The sequence below is a fragment of the Salmo salar genome, chromosome ssa15, assembly GCF_905237065.1.
Source record: "Salmo salar chromosome ssa15, Ssal_v3.1, whole genome shotgun sequence".
In the NCBI taxonomy this organism is placed as follows: Eukaryota; Metazoa; Chordata; class Actinopteri; order Salmoniformes; family Salmonidae; genus Salmo; species Salmo salar.
The window spans coordinates 69,103,832-69,124,238 of NC_059456.1; the positions used below are offsets into that span (position 1 = coordinate 69,103,832).

At 42.0% G+C, this 20,407-nt stretch overlaps 1 protein-coding gene across 1 annotated transcript; it reads left to right on the top strand.

Annotated features, from left to right (window-relative positions):
- Window positions 1-44: 44 nt before the first annotated feature.
- On the top strand, window positions 45-19,370 carry LOC106572252 (tyrosine-protein kinase Srms). The gene is made up of 8 exons (XM_014146290.2): window positions 45-1,311; window positions 8,260-8,381; window positions 12,890-13,056; window positions 16,226-16,373; window positions 16,718-16,876; window positions 17,168-17,349; window positions 17,562-17,718; window positions 17,942-19,370. Exons 1-8 carry the CDS (start codon window positions 965-967, stop codon window positions 18,139-18,141), a joined length of 1,482 nt encoding a protein of 493 aa, XP_014001765.1. The 5' UTR covers window positions 45-964; the 3' UTR covers window positions 18,142-19,370.
- The last annotated feature ends 1,037 nt before the right edge of the window (window positions 19,371-20,407 follow it).

Here is a 20,407-nt window from a genome sequence, read left to right on the forward strand (position 1 = left end):
TGTCATGGTTGTAATAAAGGAAAAGTTGTTCTTGTTCTTGCAAATATATATATTATCGGTAAATACCTTTAATGGGTATTTTGTTATTGCATAGTATATGTTTACATTAATAATATTGTGCTAATTGTACATGATGCAATAGATCAAAACCAATGAGGAATTGGTGTAAGCAACACCGATACCATATTTATATACTATAGCCTACTTCATAATACACTGCGATGACCAGCAATAGATTATAATTATGTTACCAGCAGCTTTTTTTAAACTATAGCAAAAAAAACATTAATAGTCAATTAATTTGCTAAGGGAAATGATGCATAATGAGATAGGGAATTTAAAACGCTGTGTTGCCTATACGTCCTGAGTAGATCCCTTGCACCAGAGTCAAGGGCGTATATATATGGACACTGTTGATTTAACCGCCAAGCACAAGCAGTGGGCAGACAGGTTCACGGATGTAGGGACAGCGGGCGATGTCGAGTGTTCCAAACCAAACTCCCTGGGACTGTAAGCATGTCGTGGTGCTGGCTCAGCAAATGCAGTTCAGATCTTGACCGTATTCCAGAGAGACGCGGTATTTGGTTATCATTCGTCGGAGGTCAAGTATAGGTAGGGTTTTTCGTTTTTACATTTTTTTTTAGGCGTACTTTAAATGAATCAAGGATCAATGTGGGCACAATTGGGCATGGATATCGTCTCATCTCCCGACATATCGTTTCCGCATTCCCGCAGCATATCGGTATAGTGTCCCTGATTCATCGCAACACAACCGGTTTCTCCTGATTGTCGCTGACGCTGCACTATGTTTGTTGTAAAGGGAGAAAAGGGAGATCGAAGACGTCTCGAAACTGTAGGCTAATAGGCCTCTGGCGTTCCTAAATAGGCACATTTATTTTCGCGTCGTATTTGTCGCGGTTCCCTTCAAAAACCTGGGACACCTCGGCGTTGTTATTGGTTTGGGATGGAGGCTTGTTGTCGTTGTTGCATGCCATGTTGTAGTCGGCTGTGGAACTGGATATGGCCCGAATTCCATGACCCAAATATTGCCCGACCAGCCGAAATCCCCACTATTTCAGGTGATATCCGTGCCCCGTCCCCCAAGAAGAAACCGACTCCTCTCTATGCGGCTCTGTTTGATTTCGAAGCCAGGAGCGAGGAGGAGTTGACTATCAAGGAAGGTGACAAGCTGTCAGTAATAGAAAAGAGGGGGGATTATGTGCTTGCCAAGAAACTTACCGGTTCGATGGAGTCCGGACTGGTCCCGGCTACTTATGTGGCCATTCTACAGGACGAGTTTGCTAATCACAAGTGAGTGGTGCTTCTGTGAGCGGGTGCAACCTTAATATTGTTTCATTCATAATATGCTTTTGAGATTTCACCGTGTCCAATATATTGTGTAGGACCATGTTTATCAACTAAGCCTACCTTCTTGATAAACCTGGTAGACAATCTTCAACATAATGTTAATTGAGCCTGCAAAAACACGGTTTGGCCTTATGATCATTCTTTCAAATAGGCCTTATTCAGATTTAATAAGGACAGTGTTGACCGAAAAGTGACAATGCAGCACCCATCCCTCCCTTCCTATTCACTACTGCACAGTGCACAACATTGTAATCACACTGTATTAAGTTTCTGTGGGCCTATGTGGCTATACAAATAGTTCCTGCTTTTGTGGTCAGATTGCAGCCAAGTTGTAGCGTTAAGAACAACGTTAGGTACAGCAGTCGTTACCCAACTTTTGGCAACTATGGTAAGCTTTCCACTCAGCTCACACCCACACCTGACAGTTTCAGGTGAAACCTAAACATGGAAATGTGCATGGCGTTTGCTGAACAGCACAGGCGCACCCATTCTTGATAAGTGTGAATAGACTTCCTTACTATTTGGCTGCAGTCTAGCCTATAAACCACACCTACTTTTCCACTCAAAGCAGCTAGAAGGGTGATTTCACACACAGACCTCTAAAGTGAACTCTGGGGTTAAAAAAAAGCGAAATAACTTTTCTCTTCGTATTCACACTGCCCTTGTCTTTGAATGAGGACTCAACTCTTTTGCCAGTTCATGTCACCTATTGTGGTCTGAATCCTCTTTGTATTCACATTGAGAAACTAACCAATATCTTTTTCCAACGTTCACTCAATGCACTCTGGGTTTTTTCAAATCAAATTTTATTGGACGGACACATATTTAGCAGATGTTATTGCGGTTGTAGCGAAATGCTTGTGTTCCTAGCTCCAACAGTGCAGTAATATCTAACAACAATACACATTAAAAAAGTAAAATAATGGAATTAAGAAATATAAATATTAGGACGAGCAATGTTGGAGTACGGAATATAAATAAATATTATATACAGTACCAGTCAAAAGTTTGGACATCTGCTCATTCAAGTGTTTCTTTATTTTTACTATTTTCTACATTGTAGAATAATATTTGGGGTTTGGCGGATACCAGGAGAACGCTACCTGCCTGAATGCAGCATCTAGTGAAAATCCTGCCTCCACCATGCTTCACCGTAGGGATGGTGCCAGGCTTCCTCCAGACGTGACGCTTGGCATTCAGGTCAAAAAGTTAAATCTTGGTTTCATCAGACCAGAGAATCTTGTTTCTCATGGCCTGAGAGTCTTTAGGTGCCTTTTGGCAAACTCCGAGTGGGCTGTCATGTGCCTTTAACTGAGGCATGGCTTCCGTCTGGTCCCTCTACCTGGATGGTGGAGTGATTGGTGGAGTGCTGCAGAGGTGGTTGTCCTTCTGGAACTCTAGAGCTCTATCAGAGTGACCATCTGGTTCTTTGTCACTTCCCTGACCAAGGCCTTTCTCCCCCGATTGCGCAGTTTGTCCAGGCGGCCAGCTCTAGGAAGAGTCTTGGTGGTTCCAAACTTCTTCCATTTAAGGATGATGGAGGCCACTGTGTTCTTGGGGACCTTTAATGCTGCAGAAATGTTTTGGTACCCTTCCCCAGATCTGTGCCTTGACACAATCCTGTCTTGGAGCTCTACGGACAATTCCTTCAACCTCATTGCTTGGTTTTTGCTCTGACATGTACTGTCAACTGTGGGACCTTATCTAGACCGGTGTGTGCCTTTCCAAATCGTGTCCAATCAATTGAATTTACCTCAGGTGGATTCCAATCAAGTTGTAGAAACATCTAAGATGATCAATGGAAACAGGATACACCTGAGCTCAATTTCGAGTCTCATACCAAAGGCAAAGGGTCTGAATATTTATGTAAATAAGGTATTCCTGTTTTTAATACATTTCCAAAAAAATCGAAACTGTTAGCTTTTTTTTTTTTTTTTTGACATTTCTGGGGGGAATGGCCCTCACCCTCCGACCAGGGGGAATGGCCCTCACCCTCCGACCAGGGGGAATGGCCCTCACCCTCCGACCAGGGGGAATGGCCCTCACCCTCCGACCAGGGGGAATGGCCCTCACCCTCCGATAAAACAGGTCCCAGTGTAATGCACATTTTTTTTTGATGATAAATGCAAATCCGACCATCACCCCTGGTGAGACAAAGCCCTCAGTCCAGCCTCTCTCAGCCTATTGCGGACAGTCTCAGCACTGATGGAGGGATTGTGCGTTCCTGGTGTAACTCGGGCAGTTGTTGTTGCCATCCTGTACCTGTCCCGCAGGTGTGATATTCGGATGTACCGATCCTGTGCATGTGTTGTTACACGGTCTGCCACTGCGAGGACGATCAGCTGTCCGTCCTGCCTCCCTGTAGCGCTGTCTTAGGCATCTCACAGTACAGACATTGCAATTTATTGCTCTGGCCACATCTGCAGTCCTCAGGCATGCTGCAAGGAGGCATAAGGCATGTTCACGCAGATGAGCAGGGACCCTGGGCATCTTTCTTTTGGTAGAAAGGCCTCTTTAGTGTCAAGTTTTCATAACTAACTGTGACCTTAATTGCCTACCGTCTGTAAGCTGTTAGTGTCTTAACGACTGTTCCACAGGTGCATGTTCATTAATTGTTTTATGGTTAATTGAACAAGCATGGGAAACAGTGTTAACTCTTTACAATGAAGATCTGTGAAGTTATTTCGATTTTTACGAATTATCTTTCAAAGACAGGGACCTGAAAAAGGGACATTTCTTTTTATGTGTATATATACAGTTGAAGTCGGAAGTTTACCTACACTTAGACTGGAGTCATTAACTCGTTTTTCAACTACTCCACAATTTCTTGTTAACAATCTATAGTTTTGCCAAGTCGGTTAGGACATCTACTTTGTGCATGACACAAGTAATTTTTCCAACAATTGTTTACAGACAGATTATTTCACTTATAATTCACTGTATCACAATTCCAGTAGGTCAGAGGTTTACATGCACTAAGTTGACTGTGCCTTTAAACAGCTTGGAAAATTCCAGATAATTATGTCATGGCTTTAGAAGCTTCTGATAGGCTAATTGATGTCAATTAGAGGTACCTGTGGATGTATTTCAAGGCCGACCTTCAAACACAGTGCCTCTTTGCTTGACATCATGGGAAAATCAAAAAAAATTATCAAAAAGCCTGAAGGTACCACGTTCATCTGTACAAACAATAGTACGCAAGTATAAACACCATGGGACCACGCAGCCGTCATACCGCTCAGGAAGGAGATGCGTTCTGTCTCCTGGAGATTAATGTACTTTGGTGCGAAAAGATGAAATCAATCCCAGAACAACAGCAAAACACCTTGTGAAGATGCTGGAGGAAACGGATACAAATGTATCTATATCCACAGTAAAACAAGTCCTATATCGACATAACCTGAAAGGCTGCTCAGCAAGGAAGAAGCCACTGCTCCAAATCTGCCATAAAAAAGCCAGACTACGGTTTGCAACTGCACATGGGGACAAAGATCATACTTTTTGGAGAAATGTCCTCTGGTCTGATGAAACAAAAATTGGGGGGGGCAAAATGTAAGTAGATATACCTACTTACATTTTGGACGCTAATAGATTGCATTTAGTTAAAAGATGAGACATTAATATTTGTAATCGGGAGATCCAGTACTATTAACTTGTAAATATTATTGGTAACAGAATAATAACTCCAGATTCCATAACGCTGTAATTTCCCCTTTACGAGGTGGAATTGATTTTGTACTTTTGATTGTAATTCTCACCAAACATCTTAAACTATCCAAACCCCACAATTGAATAAGAAACATTCTTAGCCTATAGATGACATATTGCAAACAAATAATCTGAACTAAAAACTCCTTGGCAATCGCTAATCAATATCCAAAAGACGGCACAGGTTTCTTTTGTCCGAACCCTCACATCAACCTCTTTTTTGTGGCACTAACGTGAGGGGTTATGGCAGGGGAAACGGTTTTACTCTTTTTGAGGGGTCTGAGTTCATTTGGAGTGTTCACACTGCACAAAAAATTAAGAGTCAAATCCCCATGAGTGACAGAACACTGAGCCAATTACGGCACAACGCTTCGTATTTTCTGCTGGCTTGCCCCACCACCACAGAAAGCACTGAGCTTGGCTGATACACCTGCATTTTGGAGCTGCCTTACTCAAGAAAACAAAAAAGAGACTGGCTTTATTAACTTAATGATATATATTATTTTTTTTACATTGTTTGCGAACTGATATGTGACGTGTTTTTTTTCAATTGCAAACATTCATTGGTCAGAACTTAAGTCACATTGTCAAAACTCTTCACAGTCAGCGAAACAGAAGTGTATGTGGACCAAACTATGAATCATTTTTCATTGCTTTCACACAAAATGCGTTCAATGACCACATTCTCCGATATCCATGATCTCTTTTCTCATTCATACTCCACCACCTGCAAAACCATATTTGCAGCACATGTTTTCAAATGCTAAGACGCTGTTTCCAAAACTGTTAAAAACACATTCAAAACAGAATGATGGCAAATGTTGTGCATTTCTGCACTAACCAGTTTGAAACAGAGAATCTCACGACAATATTTCCTCATTCCAAACACAGCTGATTGCAATTTCAGCTGAAAGCCTACCCAAGTGTCCTGTTTTTAGTCTCATTACCAAGCAGACAAAGGAGGACGGCTTCGGAATGATTTAGTTTGGAAACATGGATCAAGGAAGACCGGTTGGTGGGGAAAGTGGCAGGGAGAGGGAGAATGCGTGGAGGACAAAGGAAGACCAAGAGCGGCGGTCTCTGAGATAAGGGCAACAATTATTGACCATGTAAACCATGGTCTCTCTTTTGAGAGAGGCCGGTTTAAGGGTGCAACCAAATCTGCAGCGTTCAACAGTTGCATCAATGGTACGAATTTTCCGGCAAAACAACAGGTGAGATGTGCATCCTTCAATGATAATTGAACTACATATTACAGTACAATCCAGTATGTTCACACTTTTGCATGCACTGACATTTTGATATATATTGCTTTGTGTTTTTCAGTAGGATCCAAAGGTTTCCTCCCACAGGAGGGAGAGACAGAATATTATTAGGTGAGCATGAAATTGCCATTGTTGACATGGTAATTGGTAAACAATGTAATAAAACTGCGGGAAATTTGGGACAGAGTGCTGGCAGACACTATCACTTTTGGGAATGTGAATACGGTCAGCGCAATGACAATTGCCAGAGTCCTAGAGAAACATAAAATAAGGATGAAGCAGTCCAGGTAAAATGTCTGTTCAATAACCAAACAGTGTACATACACAGCTATGCATAATCGAAAGTAGTCTAAAAATGTGGATTTACTGTATTTTAGAGAGTAATGGAGATGGAAGCCAGGCAAACTGCACATTCATCTTTGTGGATGAAGCTGGATTCAACCTGGCAAAAACACGCCGCGGGGGAAGAAATGTGATTGGACAGAGAGCAACCATAGATGTCCCAGGCCACAGAGGAGCTAACATCGCAATGTGTGCAGCACTGTCCAATGATGGTTTGCTGTTACACAAACCACTCATAGGCCCCTATAATACAGAGGGGCTCACTTTCTTTTCTGGATGACCTGCATAATCGACTTGTGCCAGCGGAGGAGAGAGGGGCAAGAAACTCCCCTACCTTCGTTGTTGTGTGGGATAATGTGGCATTCCACCACTCTGCTGCAGTCAGACTGGTTTGCTGCACATCCCAGGATGTCAGTACTATTCCTGCCTCCATACTCCCCGTTCCTAAACTCCTCTATGGGGTTTTTCTCTGCGTGGAGGTGGAAGGTTTATGACCGCCATCCAGATGTCCTTACTGGATGTGATGGGTGTGGAGACACTTCTCCTGAAGACTGCCAGGGTTGGATTAGACGTTCCAGAAGATCATTTCCAGAGAAGACATCAGATGTGATGTTGATGAGAACTTGTGGCCAAATGCAGCAGAGAGCGAGAACTAGATCTATCACAGTACTGTATAGTATGAGTGACTATACTATACATGTTGATGTAATTATTATTGCAGCCCTGGAATTTGCTTTTTGTTTCAACTCTTTATTTTTCACAAGTAGATTACTATATGCAAAGATATGGGGGGGGAAAATAAAGGCTATTGAAGCAAATTGCTCCATTTCTGATTCATTCTTGTTACATATACTTTACAGTCAAAGTGAAAAGGTGTTATTCTTTTATAATGAAATACTGATTTATGTGAAATCATTCAAACTTCAAAGAAAAAAGTTCATTTATTTAATGCTCCCTGTTAGTGTTTTTAGGTCCGTGTGTTATGAGTGACAATGTATGCTTTCTGAGTGAGAATTGTTGCCAGTGTGAACGAGCTTATTTTGAGACATGTTTGAGTGAGTTTTGGAGGTGAGATTAACTGTTTGGCCAAGATGCATGTTGGCAATGCAGACTGAAGAGTTTTGAAAAAGTGGCTTCAGTATTGACCGACGCTTGTTAGCAATTGCAAAATACTGTAATGCCAAAATAACTTGTAAAACAGGCAAGCTAAAAATCTGGGGCTCAAAACAGGTGGTGCTCTGCCCCACCTGCCCTGAATGACAGGTCGCCACAAGACTTGAGGCTGTAATTCCTTAGTAAAGGGTCTGAATACTTTATGTAAAATGTATTTATTTAATTTAAAAATAAACTATGTGAACTGCACCGAGTTCACACAAATTGTCTGAAAGGGACCAAGTGTGAACACCTTAGCCTACCTCATGTTCATCCAATTTTACCAGCCTGTCGTGTGTTTGTGTGTTGCTGTCGGGGGTGTGTGCTCTTGTGCTTGTGTGCAATTGTGCATGTCTTTTATTTTTTGTCTGACTGACTGTCTGCCTCTTTCCCTGTCTGTTCATCCATCTGTCTGTCTGTTGAGGTGGTACTATGGGAACATTAACCGGGTGAAGGCTGAGAAACTGCTCCTGGCCTCTCAGAATAAGGATGGCTCGTTCCTGGTGCGCATCAGCGAGAGCCACAGTGATGAATACACCATCTCAGGTAAGCCAATATTGCATGGTAACATTATAATTACTTTATGTTAACCTATTAAGTACATAGTTAATGAATTCCAAAGAAACTAACAAGTGCCATATGGTAGCCTACCCACTCTGTTGAATTCATTGTAGTAAATACCAGAAAGAGCCCATTGTTACCCATAGAGATCCTATTCAACTACATTAAGTGATAATGCCCGAGAAGCCGGTGTTTTGTTTATATATATATATATATATATATATATATTGGCACGGGTGTTCCAGACACTTTTTTTATTTAACCAGGTAGGCAAGTTGAGAACAATTTATCATTTACAACTGCGACCTGGCCAAGATAAAGCACAGCAGTTTGACACATACAACAAGAGTTACACATGGAGTAAAACAAACATACAGTCAATAATACAGTAGAAAAATGAGTTTATATACAATGTGAGCAAATGAGGTGAGAAGGGAGGTAAAGGCAATAAATAGGCCATGGTGGCGAAGTAAATACAAAATAGCAATTAAAAAACTGGAATGGTAGATTTGACAGAAGATGAGTGTGGAAAGTAGAAATACTGGGGTGCAAGGAGCTAGCTAAATAAATTAATAAATAAATACAGTAGGGGAAGAGGTAGTTGTTTGGGCTAAATTATAGATGGGCTATGTGCAGTGATCTGTGAGCTGCTCTGACAGCTGGTGCTTAAAGCTAGTGAGGGAGATATGAGTCTCCAGCTTCAGAGATTTTTGCAGTTTCTTCCAGTCATTGGCAGCAGAGAACTGGAAGGAGAGATGGCCAAAGGAGGAATTGGCTTTGGGGGTGACAAGTGAGATATACCTGCTGGAACGCGTGCTACAGGTGGGTGCAGCTATGGTGACCAGCGAGCTGAGATAAGGTGGAACTTTACCCAGCAGGATCTTGTAGATGACCTGGAGCCAGTGGGATTGGCGACGAGTATGAAGCGAGGGCCAGCCAACAAGAGCGTGCAGGTCGCAGTGGTGGGTAGTATATGGGGCTTTGGTGACAAAACGGATGGCACTGTGATAGACTGCATCCAATTTGTTGAGTAGAGTGTTGGAGGCTATTTTGTAAATGACATCGCCGAAGTAGAGGTTCGTAAAAAGATGGTCAGTTTTACGAGGGTATGTTTGGCAGCATGAGTGAAAGATGCTTTGTTGCGAAATAGGAAGCCAATTCTAGATTTAACTTTGGATTGGAGATGTTTGATGTGAGTCTGGAAGGAGAGTTTACAGTCTAACCAGACACCTAGGTATTTGTAGTTGTCCACATATTCTAAGTCAGAACCGTCCAGAGTAGTGATGCTGGACGGGCGGGCAGGTGCAGGCAGCGATCGGTTGAAGAGCATGCATTTAGTTTTACTTGTATTTAAGAGCAGTTGGAGGCCACGGAAGGAGAGTTGTATGGCATTGAAGCTCGTCTGGAGGGTTGTTAAGTGTCCAAAGAAGGGCCAGAAGTATACAGAATGGTGTCGTCTGCATAAGAGGTGGATTAGAGACTCACCAGCAGCAAGAGCGACATCATTGATATATTCAGAGAAGAGTCGGCCCAAGAATTTAACCCTGTGGCACCCCCGTAGACTGCCAGAGGCCCGGACAACAGGCCTTCAGATATGACACACTGAACTCTGTCGGAGAAGTAGTTGGTGAACCAGTCGAGGCAATCATTTTGAGAAACCAAGGCTGTTGACTCTGCCAATAGGAATATGGTGATTGACAGAGTCGAAAGCCTTGGCCAGGTCAATGAATACGGCTGCACAGTACTGTTTCTTATCGATGGCGGTTAAGATATCGTTTAGGACCTTGAGCGTGGCTGAGGTGCACCCATGACCAGCTCTGAAACCAGATTGCATAGCGGAGAAGGTACGGTGGGATTCGAAATGGTCGGTGATCTGTTTGTTAACTTGGCTTTCGAAGACCTTAGAAAGGCAGGGTAGGATAGATATAGGTCTGTAGCAGTTTGGGTCAAGAGTGTCCCCCCCTTTGACAACACCGGCTTTGAAGGCATTATCACTTTTATATAACGGGTTACCAACATATTCAAATAATTATCAACATATTTTCATTAAACGTTATTTTGATTTACTTTATTCGTACTATTTCATCCTTCCACAAGATATAGTCCCGACACAAATCTAGAGTTGCTGGAGACTCGACCCAGTCGTTCGTTCTTTTTGTTTTTTTATCTATGAACGCAACCCAGTCGTTCGTTCTAAATGTTCCATTGCCATACTGACTGGCAACGTTCTTATCCCTGACTTGCTTTTCAGTCACGTCAAAAAATTGCAGCCAGAATAAAAGCAAAGTAGCTGCATTTGTTTAAGCTGTTTTCTAGTTAAGAACTTATGATGTGTGACCTTTGCCTGGCAGGAAAAAAAATTGCTCTCGTCAAGACACTGGTCAGACAAAAGAAAGACAATCCATGACATTCATTTGAGCTGATTTTAATAAATGAAACATTCTCTTTTGTTATCCACCACAGCTGACATAGCTACTTATTGTATGTCACATTTATCTGTCGGAGTCTGCTACTACTTCTGCTGCCTTGCTTCAGCCTTTTAGGTGTTGATGGTGCTACAGTGTTCTCTTTGTTTTCGGCCAGGATGTTGCTCCAGCGTTTTCTGTCAGTGATGGACGCCAGTAGCTCTGGAGCGAACCTTCGCACGATGCCCTCTCACTGACATAATCTCCCTCGCTTCTACACCAGCATTGGCCAGTTTCTGGACTGTCGTGGTCCTGATGTTGTGATTTGTGTATGTAGTTGTTCCCGCTGCCCTGCAGATCTTGGGGAGAAGTGCTGCCAGATAGTTCACGCCCATCTGCTCTGACGTGTACCAGATCGAGTCCCGGATACACTCTCCTCTCCTTGGATGGAGATAGAAATGCAAGGCAAGGAATTTCGATGGGTATTTCTCCAGTGATGACACCGGACAAAGTGGGTTCCCTGGCTGCTCGAACATGAATCCCCTCTTGGACTCTCTCCCTTGGGTCCAGATTCATTGTGGCCTTGTTATATGCGAGAGTGGCGTATCTGAGGGAATGTGTTATATTGTTTTCCAGTAGTTATTATGAGTGCCACTTAGAAATAACACAAACAGGCTATGAACAACATACCTTAGACTGTTCTCGTCTGTTTTTACGAGGAATGAGTTGGGCTTTTGTCTGTTCCCCTCTTTCCCTCTTCGACCCAGATGTAACTGGAGGTCGAACCACACTTTATGGACCAGACCCCTTGGTATACTGGGATTCAGAGCCCGGGAGTTTTGGAGCTGGGCCATGTCTTTATCAGTGATGGGAGGGTGGCTGTTTGTGATATAAATTCCTTGCTGCCTTAGCTGTTTGATGTTGCCCAGAAATACATGATTCGAGGTGGTAAATTCAGTGTCCTTCATAAGGCACCAGAAACTGGTTGAGCCCACTACGGAGTGCCAGGTAGCTACTTATGCTGTATGGCTCCCCCTTCCCATTTCATACATTTCCATAAAACTGTCGGAGGATGTTCAACTCTTCCTTAGTGACAGTTGAAGTCAACAACTTTTTTTAATTCTCCTATCCAGCCATCGAAGCAACACACAGCCCATTTTGTATTCTTAACTGTTTTTTTCCTTTCCGGCTTTTCTCTCGGACATTCAATGCAGTATCCTCCAAATCTGCATGTATTATTGCCATCTATTTTTCCCATTCATCCATAGTCATGCCGACGAAAAGATCAAAAGAAATGTTCCACAGTTTTCGCAACAAAGTATCGATTTAGCCAGTCAACTGAAAAGTTTTGTATGCTGCTATGACAACCAGCTCCATTTGCTGTCAGTGTCGTTCGGACACATTCACTTTATATGGGACGGTGGAGATCGCAATTAAATATTGAAAAGGTCGGAGAGACAGAGCAAGGTTTATACAAATCTCTGCTGTTGAAAACCAAATGCTAGTCTAAAAGAAATGGGAGGAGATGTCTAGATGCTTTTTACAGTGGAGATCAAGTTTATACATTTCCTGGCAGAGTTGATGAGACCGTGGATTGAACAGAGTAAATGGGCATTTCAACTTCATAGATTTAGCCGGCGGTAACTTGTGAAATAGATACCGGTTGGAATGCGGTTTTAACCAGTCAGGATTAGACCCACCCGTTGTATAATACATTACATTAAACGGAGTTCTAATATGTCATTCTATGCTGTTATTCCACCATTCCTTATTAAATAATCAGAAAATACCAGTGGAAACAATGGTGTAAAAAGGACGTGCTACCGTTCATTCACCAGTGGGTGGCAATGAAATACTTCTTTAGTTGCAAACCTCCTACATCTCATTACCCACTGTACTGTAAACCGAGAGAGCAATCTCTAAGTCAATGCTTATATGTCAAGTTGTGATTCATTTGGTCGTGTGTGTGTGTGTGAGAGAGAGAGAGACACATGTACAATTTAAAAATAAATGCTTTGGAGTTTGTCGCCACTGTCCTTTTGAAATGTGTTAAAAAAAAAAGTCTAATCATGTTTGCCTTGTCCGTAGGCAGAAACAATGGGAAAGTCATCCATTTCCGAATCCAGCGTTCATTGATTGGGGCATACTTTGTGTCGGACAAGATTTCCTTTGCCACTCTGGAGGAGTTGATCCGATACTACCAGAACAACTCCAGGAGTCTAGGAGTGCCTCTGGATGAGCCATGTGCACAGCAGGTGTGTGTGTGTGTGTGTGTGTGTGTGTGTGTGTATACCAACCAACTCTCTCTCACACACACACACTTACACTTTGTGGATACCATTCACAATCCAGTTATTTTGTGGATGGTGAATGTTTTGGGCCACATTCCCCTGAAATCAAATCATATTTGTTAGAAATGTGTTTTACTTTGACATCATTAGGGAATCAAGAAAATGTAGTGTAGAGGCAGGGATCAGGCTGTTTTTACTGGAGGCCTCTCCGTGATTCCAGTCTTCTCTCCTCCTTTCCAGTGGAGACGATGAGACTGAATCCGAGGCCGTGGAAAGTCACACACACACACACGCTTGCCTTTCACTCCAGGCCTTTTTTAGTTCACCATTTTGTTATTTCAAAATGTTCTACTTTTCATGATTTTCTACTTTTCAATTATTATTTTTTTATAGTGTTAGCATTTATATTTCTTAGCTGTTAGACTGATACTGTTGCCATTTCATACACAATTTGATTGTAGATGTAGTTTTATTGTATCAAAAATAATTTCTGTCCTACATTTTCAATTTGACCAACTCGGTGGCCTTGTGGTTAGTGTCCGCCCTGAGATTGGAAGGTTGAGAGTTCGATCCCCGGCCGATTCATACCAAAGACTCTAAAAATGGGACCCAATACGTCTCTGCTTGGCACTCCGCATTAAGGAGATAGATTGGAGGTAAGGCCCTGCATTAAACTAGCATCCTGTCCAAAGGGTGTACTTGTACATGAAGCTGCCCCACGCTACAGAAACAGGCTCCTGCTCCTATGAGCTGTTCTGGCTTACACAAGCCATGGCTTGTGCAAGGCTACTTTTTATTTTTATGTTCAATTTGACTAAAGAGAAGAGTACATGAGAAGCTCATACCAAGACTAGTTGACCTCTTCATGAGATTGAAATGAGCTTTTTTTTAAATTCTATTTGTCTTTTCTTCATTTTAATTATGTTGTGTAGTTAGATTTTCCAAGACCATCACAATGTTAATTCCACAGTAATTAAATTATATAAAGATCAGGGATCATCAACGAGATTCAGCCGTGGGACTATTTTTTTTATTTTTTTATTTTATTGTTTTTTATAATAAAAAATCCCTGAGCGGATGGTCGGGCGGCCCCGCAAGAAGCCCAAACTGATATATTTGACTAAAACATAATATTTTCAAACCTTGCTTACATTTGTATACGATCACTTTGTGTGAGAATACTTTGGAACAGATTTCCAAAATTAAAATCCCTTGGACCTGATTTTCTGCTGTTATGTACAACAATGAAAATACAAAACAATATATACAGTACCAGTCAAAAGTTTGGACCCATCTACTCATTCAAGGGTTTTTATTTATTTTTACTATTATCTACATTGTAGAATAGTAGTGAAGACATTAAACTATGAAATAACACATATAATCATGTAGTAACTAACAGTGTTAAACAAATCTAAATATATTTTAGATTCTTCAAAGTAGCCACCTTTTGTCTTGATGACAGCTTTGCACACTCTTGGCATTCTCTCTACCAGATTCACCTGTAATGCTTTTCCAACACTCTTGAAGGAGTTCCCACATATGCTGAGCACTTGTTGGCTGCTTTTCCTTCACTCTGCGGTCCAACTCATCCCAAACCATCTCAATTGTGTTGAGATCAGGTGATTGAGCAGGCCAGGTCAGCTGATGCAGCACTCCATCACACTCCTTTTTGGTCAAATAGCCCTTACACAGCCTGGAGGTGTGTTGGGTCATTGTTCTGTTGAAAAACAAATGATAATCCCACTAAGCGCAAACCAGATGGGATGGTGTATTGCTGCAGAATGCTGTGGTAGCAATACTGGTTAAGTGTGCCTTGAATTCTAAATAAATCACTGATAGTGTTACTAGCAAAGCACCCCCACATCATCACACTTCCTTCTCCATGCTTCACGTTGGGAACCACACATGGAGATCATCCGTTCACCTACTCTGCGTCCCACAAAGACACGGCGGTTGGAACCAAAAATCTCAAATTTGGACTCATCAGACCAAAGGACAGATTTCCACTGGTCTAATGTCCATTGCTCGTGTTTCTTGGCCCAAGCAAGTCTCTTCTTCTTATTGGTGTCCTTTTAGTGGTTTCTTTGCAGCAATTCGACCATGAAATCCTGACTCAAGCAGTCTCCTCTGAACAGTTGATGTTGAGATGTCTGTTACTTGAACTCGAAGCATTTATTTGGGCTGCAATTTCTGAGGCTGGTAACTCTAATGAACTTATCCGCTGCAAGTTTTTGACATTTTCCAGATTGACTGACCTTCATGTCTTAAAGTAATGACGGGACTGTCGTTTCTCTTTGCTTATTTGAGCTGTTCTTGCCATAATATGGACTTGGTCTTTTACCAAATAGGGCTATCTTCTGTATACCACCCCTACCTTTTCAAAACACAACTGATTTGGCACAAACGCATTAAGAAGGAAAGACATTTTTAAAAATGTACTTTCAACAAGGCACACCTGTTAATTGAAATGCCTTCCACGTGACTACCTCATGAAACTGGTTGAGAGATTGCCAAGAGTGTGCAAAGCTGTCATCAAGGCAAAGGGTGGCTACGTTGAAGAATCTGAAATGTATAACATTTGTTTAACTTTTTTATTTGGTTACTACATGATTTCATAGTTTTAATGCCTTCACTATTATTCTACATTGTGGAAAATAGTAAAAATAAAGAACAGCCGTAAATGAGTAGGTGTCAACTTTTGACTGGTACTGTATACATTTTCTTTTTGTGTTCTGTAAATAAGACCACCCTGCCACCAGTTGGGGAACCCTGATATAGATCATCCTTTGTAGATTATTTATTGATCATTTCTTGATTGACACATTTCTTTTGTAGCACTTAATGATCAATGATAAATGTGTATTTTTAAAAGAGCCTGTGTTTTTAAAGAAACTTCCCTATCTTTGAATGTACTAGAGCTATCTGAGCATCACACATGCTTAATTAAGCTTGGAATTTGCAATTTCGGGACTACTTAATTGGTTCCATTGTATTAGGCCAACAAAATGCAGCTCAAGTATTTGAAAGTATTCGCCGTACTCGGTAGCTGTGAGTTCTGTGTGGCTGTAACAGTGTTGTGGTGTCCATTTGTATGATGCTGGTTGTAACAATGATGTTGTGCTGTCCTCAGAGAGAGCTGTTTGACATGGAGCCTTGGGAGCGTCCTCGGGAGGAGTTTAAACTGCACATGAAGCTGGGGGAGGGCCACTTTGGAGAGGTGTGGGAGGCCCTGTGGACCAGCCAGAACAAAAAGGTGGCCATCAAGATGCTTAAACAAGGTAAGCATGCTAGCTCTCTTTGCTATCATATTAACTACAGTGTTATACATTATTCCGCACACTTCAAGCAGAATTTTGGCATAATCTTTCTGGGCATGATCATATTCGACTTGATGAGGGAATTATTTTCAGTAACATACTGCAGATGGGCAAATGCTGCAATGGTAAAACGTTATTGCAGGCAAACACAATTACACACTCGCTCACCAGCTCAGGGCCCTCACATTGTTCATAAAGTGATTTTATAATGCGTCATATGCTCAGTCCTAAGCTCCTTATCTCACACACTCCAACCTGAAGAGCACTGTTCTCAGCCTCGCTCTGTCTTTTTGTCTCTCCTGCAGAGGACACTAAGCTGGATGAGTTTGTGAAGGAGATCCAGGCCCTGAAGAACCTCCACCACCCTAAGCTCATCCAGCTGTTGGCCCTGTGTTCCAGAGGAGAGCCTGTCTACATAGTCACTGAGCTCATGACCAAGGGCAGCCTCAAGTTCTATCTGGGCAGTGAGTCACACACCCACATGTTCGGCTTGCATGCAGTGTATGTTGTGTTCACAGATGATTATGCTTGACCAATAACGTATGTAAGTCACACACACACAACTTTTCATAGGGTGATAAGATGAACAAAAATTATGTATAGGGTTTAGGGCTTGATTGCGCCAACAGTGACCTAACCAAGATTAATTTTGTTATCGAAAACCAGTCAAGGTATGTGTTGGCGCAATTGAGTAACTATTCAGACCCTACAATGCTTGATCGATCCTAACCAGTCTGCTCCCTGTGCTGTTCCAGCGCCGGAGGGTCAGTTGCTAACCTCTGCCCACCTCATCTACATGGGCAGCCAGGTTGGTGAGGGCATGGCCTACCTGGAGGACCGACGCATTGTGCACAGGGACCTGGCGGCCAGGAACATTCTGGTGGGAGATGACCTGGTCTGTAAGGTGGCTGACTTTGGCCTGGCACGGATCATTAAGGTAAGGAATGGATGTGACATGTATAGGGAAATGAAGAGCGAGAACAGCCAATAAGTAAAGTGAAAAATATACTGTATGTTGGGCTGACCTATCTGGGTAAAGGAGAAATTGTTCACTCAGATGAAACAAGGAAAGTTCTTGTTAAAAAGCAAAAAAAAAATCTGGCCATTTCAAAGGGAATATGAAAAAAATATGTAAACGTGTGTGTGTAGGACAGTGTGTTCACAGCCAGTAGAACCACTAAGATCCCAGTGAGATGGACGGCCCCCGAGGCTGCTCTCTATCAGCGCTTCTCCGTCAAGTCTGACGTCTGGTCCTTCGGTGTGCTGCTCTACGAGATGATGTCACGAGGAAAGATGCCATACGACGGTGTGTCCAACCTTTTCAAGACCATATTCTCTGGACTCTTTTTTTTTATTTTTTTTTTAACAACTATACACCACATTATCACAAGAGGAACAGTCGATCCTCATGACAGTTAATCCATTACCTCCATCTGTAAAAATGATTTTTTATATTTCCTTCTGATGGATATTTCTCCCTCTGATTTAATATTGTTCTTCTCTCCTCTCTCTCTCTCACACACACACAGGGAAGAGCAATACGGAGGTGCTGGAGCTCCTGTCGACAGGCTACAGGTTGCCCTCTCCCAGTAGGTGTCCCCCCAACATCTATCGCATCATGTTGGAGTGCTGGAATGCCGAGGCCTCCAAGCGGCCCTCCTTCCACGCCCTGCACAGCCAGCTAGACACCATCTACACCCGCATCTACTTCAAGACCATTGAGGTCTAGAGCTGAAGGAGGAGGCCAAGGTGTGGCTGCACTGACATAGACACTACAAAGCAGAGGGGACTGCAAGACATTGTCTGAAATGGTGATCCTTTTTTAGCAGGCTTTAGTCTATTTTTCCGGTTTTCTTGGTTGTTTTTAAATCAAGGTTATGTGCAATATAAAGCTCTTCCTGGAGGAGGGCAGGAGAAGTGGGGCCACTGTTAAAGCCCACGGAGGCCCTATGCTACAGTATGCCCCACTGCACACAGGCCAAACGGACAGTCCTACAGAGTGCCTATGCACTGACTATACAAAACATTAGGAACTCCAGCTCTTTCCATGACATGGACTGACCAGGTGAAAGCTATGATCCCTGATATCCCACGTTAAAGCCACTTCAATCAGTGTAGATGAAGGGGAGGAGTCAGTTTTAACAAAAGATTTTTAAGCCTTGAGACAATTGACACATGGATTGTGTATGTGTGATTAAGGCAGCCCTCCGCTCCTCTGATTCAGGGGGTTGGGTTAAATGCGGAAGACACATTTCATTTGAATGCATTAATTTGTACAACTGATTAGGTATCCCCCTTTCCCAATCAGAGGATGAATGTGCAAGACAAAATATTTAAGTGCCTTTGAACGGGATGCAGTAGTAGGGGCCAGGCGCACTGGTTTGAGTGTGTCAAGAACTGCAACGCTGCTGGGTTTTTCACCCTCAACAGTTTCCTGTGTGTATCAAGAATGGTCCACCACCCAAAGGACATCCAGCCACAACTGTGGGAAGCATTGGAGTCAACATGGGGCAGCAGCCCAATGGAACGCTTTCTACACCTTGTAGTACATGCCCTGACTAATTGAGGTTGTTCTGAAGGCAAAAGGGGGTGCAACTCAATATTAGGAAGATGTTTCTAATGTTTAGTACACTCTGTGTATGTTTACACTACAGAGACATGGCTCATAGAGACTTCTCTCACACAGTACACCGTGATGGAGGACATGGCCATTGAGACTGGAGAGTGATGAGCCATAGAGGACATCTTCTGGAATTTACTGCTCTACCAATGGAAGACAACTTTTTGAACTGTCAACACATGACATTTGGAGATGTACTAATACAGTTTGGGAAATATGAGCCATAAATGTCCTTTTCTTCCTTGATTTGAGTTTCTTCTGTATTTGAGAAGGTGTCCTCTCGACTATGCCATTGGGTATTTAATAGAAATTATGATAATAAAATATTTTTGGGATAACTGTCCTGTTTCATTGTGTGTGACCAACCAATATATTTTTCAATCCTACATACGATAAGGGGAAAGCCACACCAACCTTAGCTGTCCATTACTGCTAATCATGTTGCTGAACTCATATGAATAGGCCTATATGGTTAATTATTTTGTGATAAGCTACTTGCTGAAACTGAAAACAGCTGTATAAACTAAACAATAATTAACAGTTTACAATTTAGGCTACCTATACACCCCTTTATGCATATTTTATGGTAAAATTCCTATAATTGAATTATATGCACAAATGTGGTTATTAAATACTGTATATAAGATTAATGATTTATACATACACTAGATGACTACCAGTGGGTGCTGTTTTGAAGCCACTGACTGTGCTTTCATCTTGGCACTCCCCCCACCATTGTAAAAATATTTTGGAACTATAGAAATACATTTAATATCTATATTTATTTTTGCCACGTTTATTCTATTACAGACACCTTAAAGTTGAAATATGCATAAATCTTTCCGCCATTTCCTGGTTGCTAAAATTGTAATAGTTTGCCTACTTTCAGTTTGTGACAAAACAAGCAATGTACAGTGTAGAGAATCATTGTATCATCTAAACCGCTGTGAAATATCTTAAATCTTAAACAGAAAAATGAATACATATTTTATTTATCCAGGTAGGCTAGTTGAGAAAAAGTTCTGCGACCTGGCCAAGATAAAGCAAAGCAGTGTGACACAAACAACAACACAGAGTTACACATGGAATAAACAAACATACCGTCAGTAACACAATAGAAAAAGTCTATACAGTGTTTGCAAATGAGGTAAGGTAAGGGAGGTAAGGCAATGAATAGGCCATAGTGGTGAAATAATTACAATTTAGCAATTAAACACTGGAGTGATAGATGTGCAGAATATGAATGTGCAAGTAGAGATACTGGGGTGCAAAGGAGCAAAAATGAATAAATAACAGTATGGGGATGAGGTAGTTGGATGGGCTATTTACAGATGGGCTATGTACAAAAGATTCCCAATCTGGCCCTCATACCATC

Excerpts from the sequence above, each read along its gene's own strand:
- LOC106572252 (XM_014146290.2), top strand. The coding sequence starts at position 965 with ATGGAGGCTTGTTGTCGTTGTTGCATGCCATGTTGTAGTCGGCTGTGG. Across the intron at positions 13,057-16,225 it reads ATGAGCCATGTGCACAGCAG|AGAGAGCTGTTTGACATGGA; the intron begins GTGTGTGTGTGT and ends TGCTGTCCTCAG. Across the intron at positions 16,374-16,717 it reads CATCAAGATGCTTAAACAAG|AGGACACTAAGCTGGATGAG; the intron begins GTAAGCATGCTA and ends TCTCTCCTGCAG.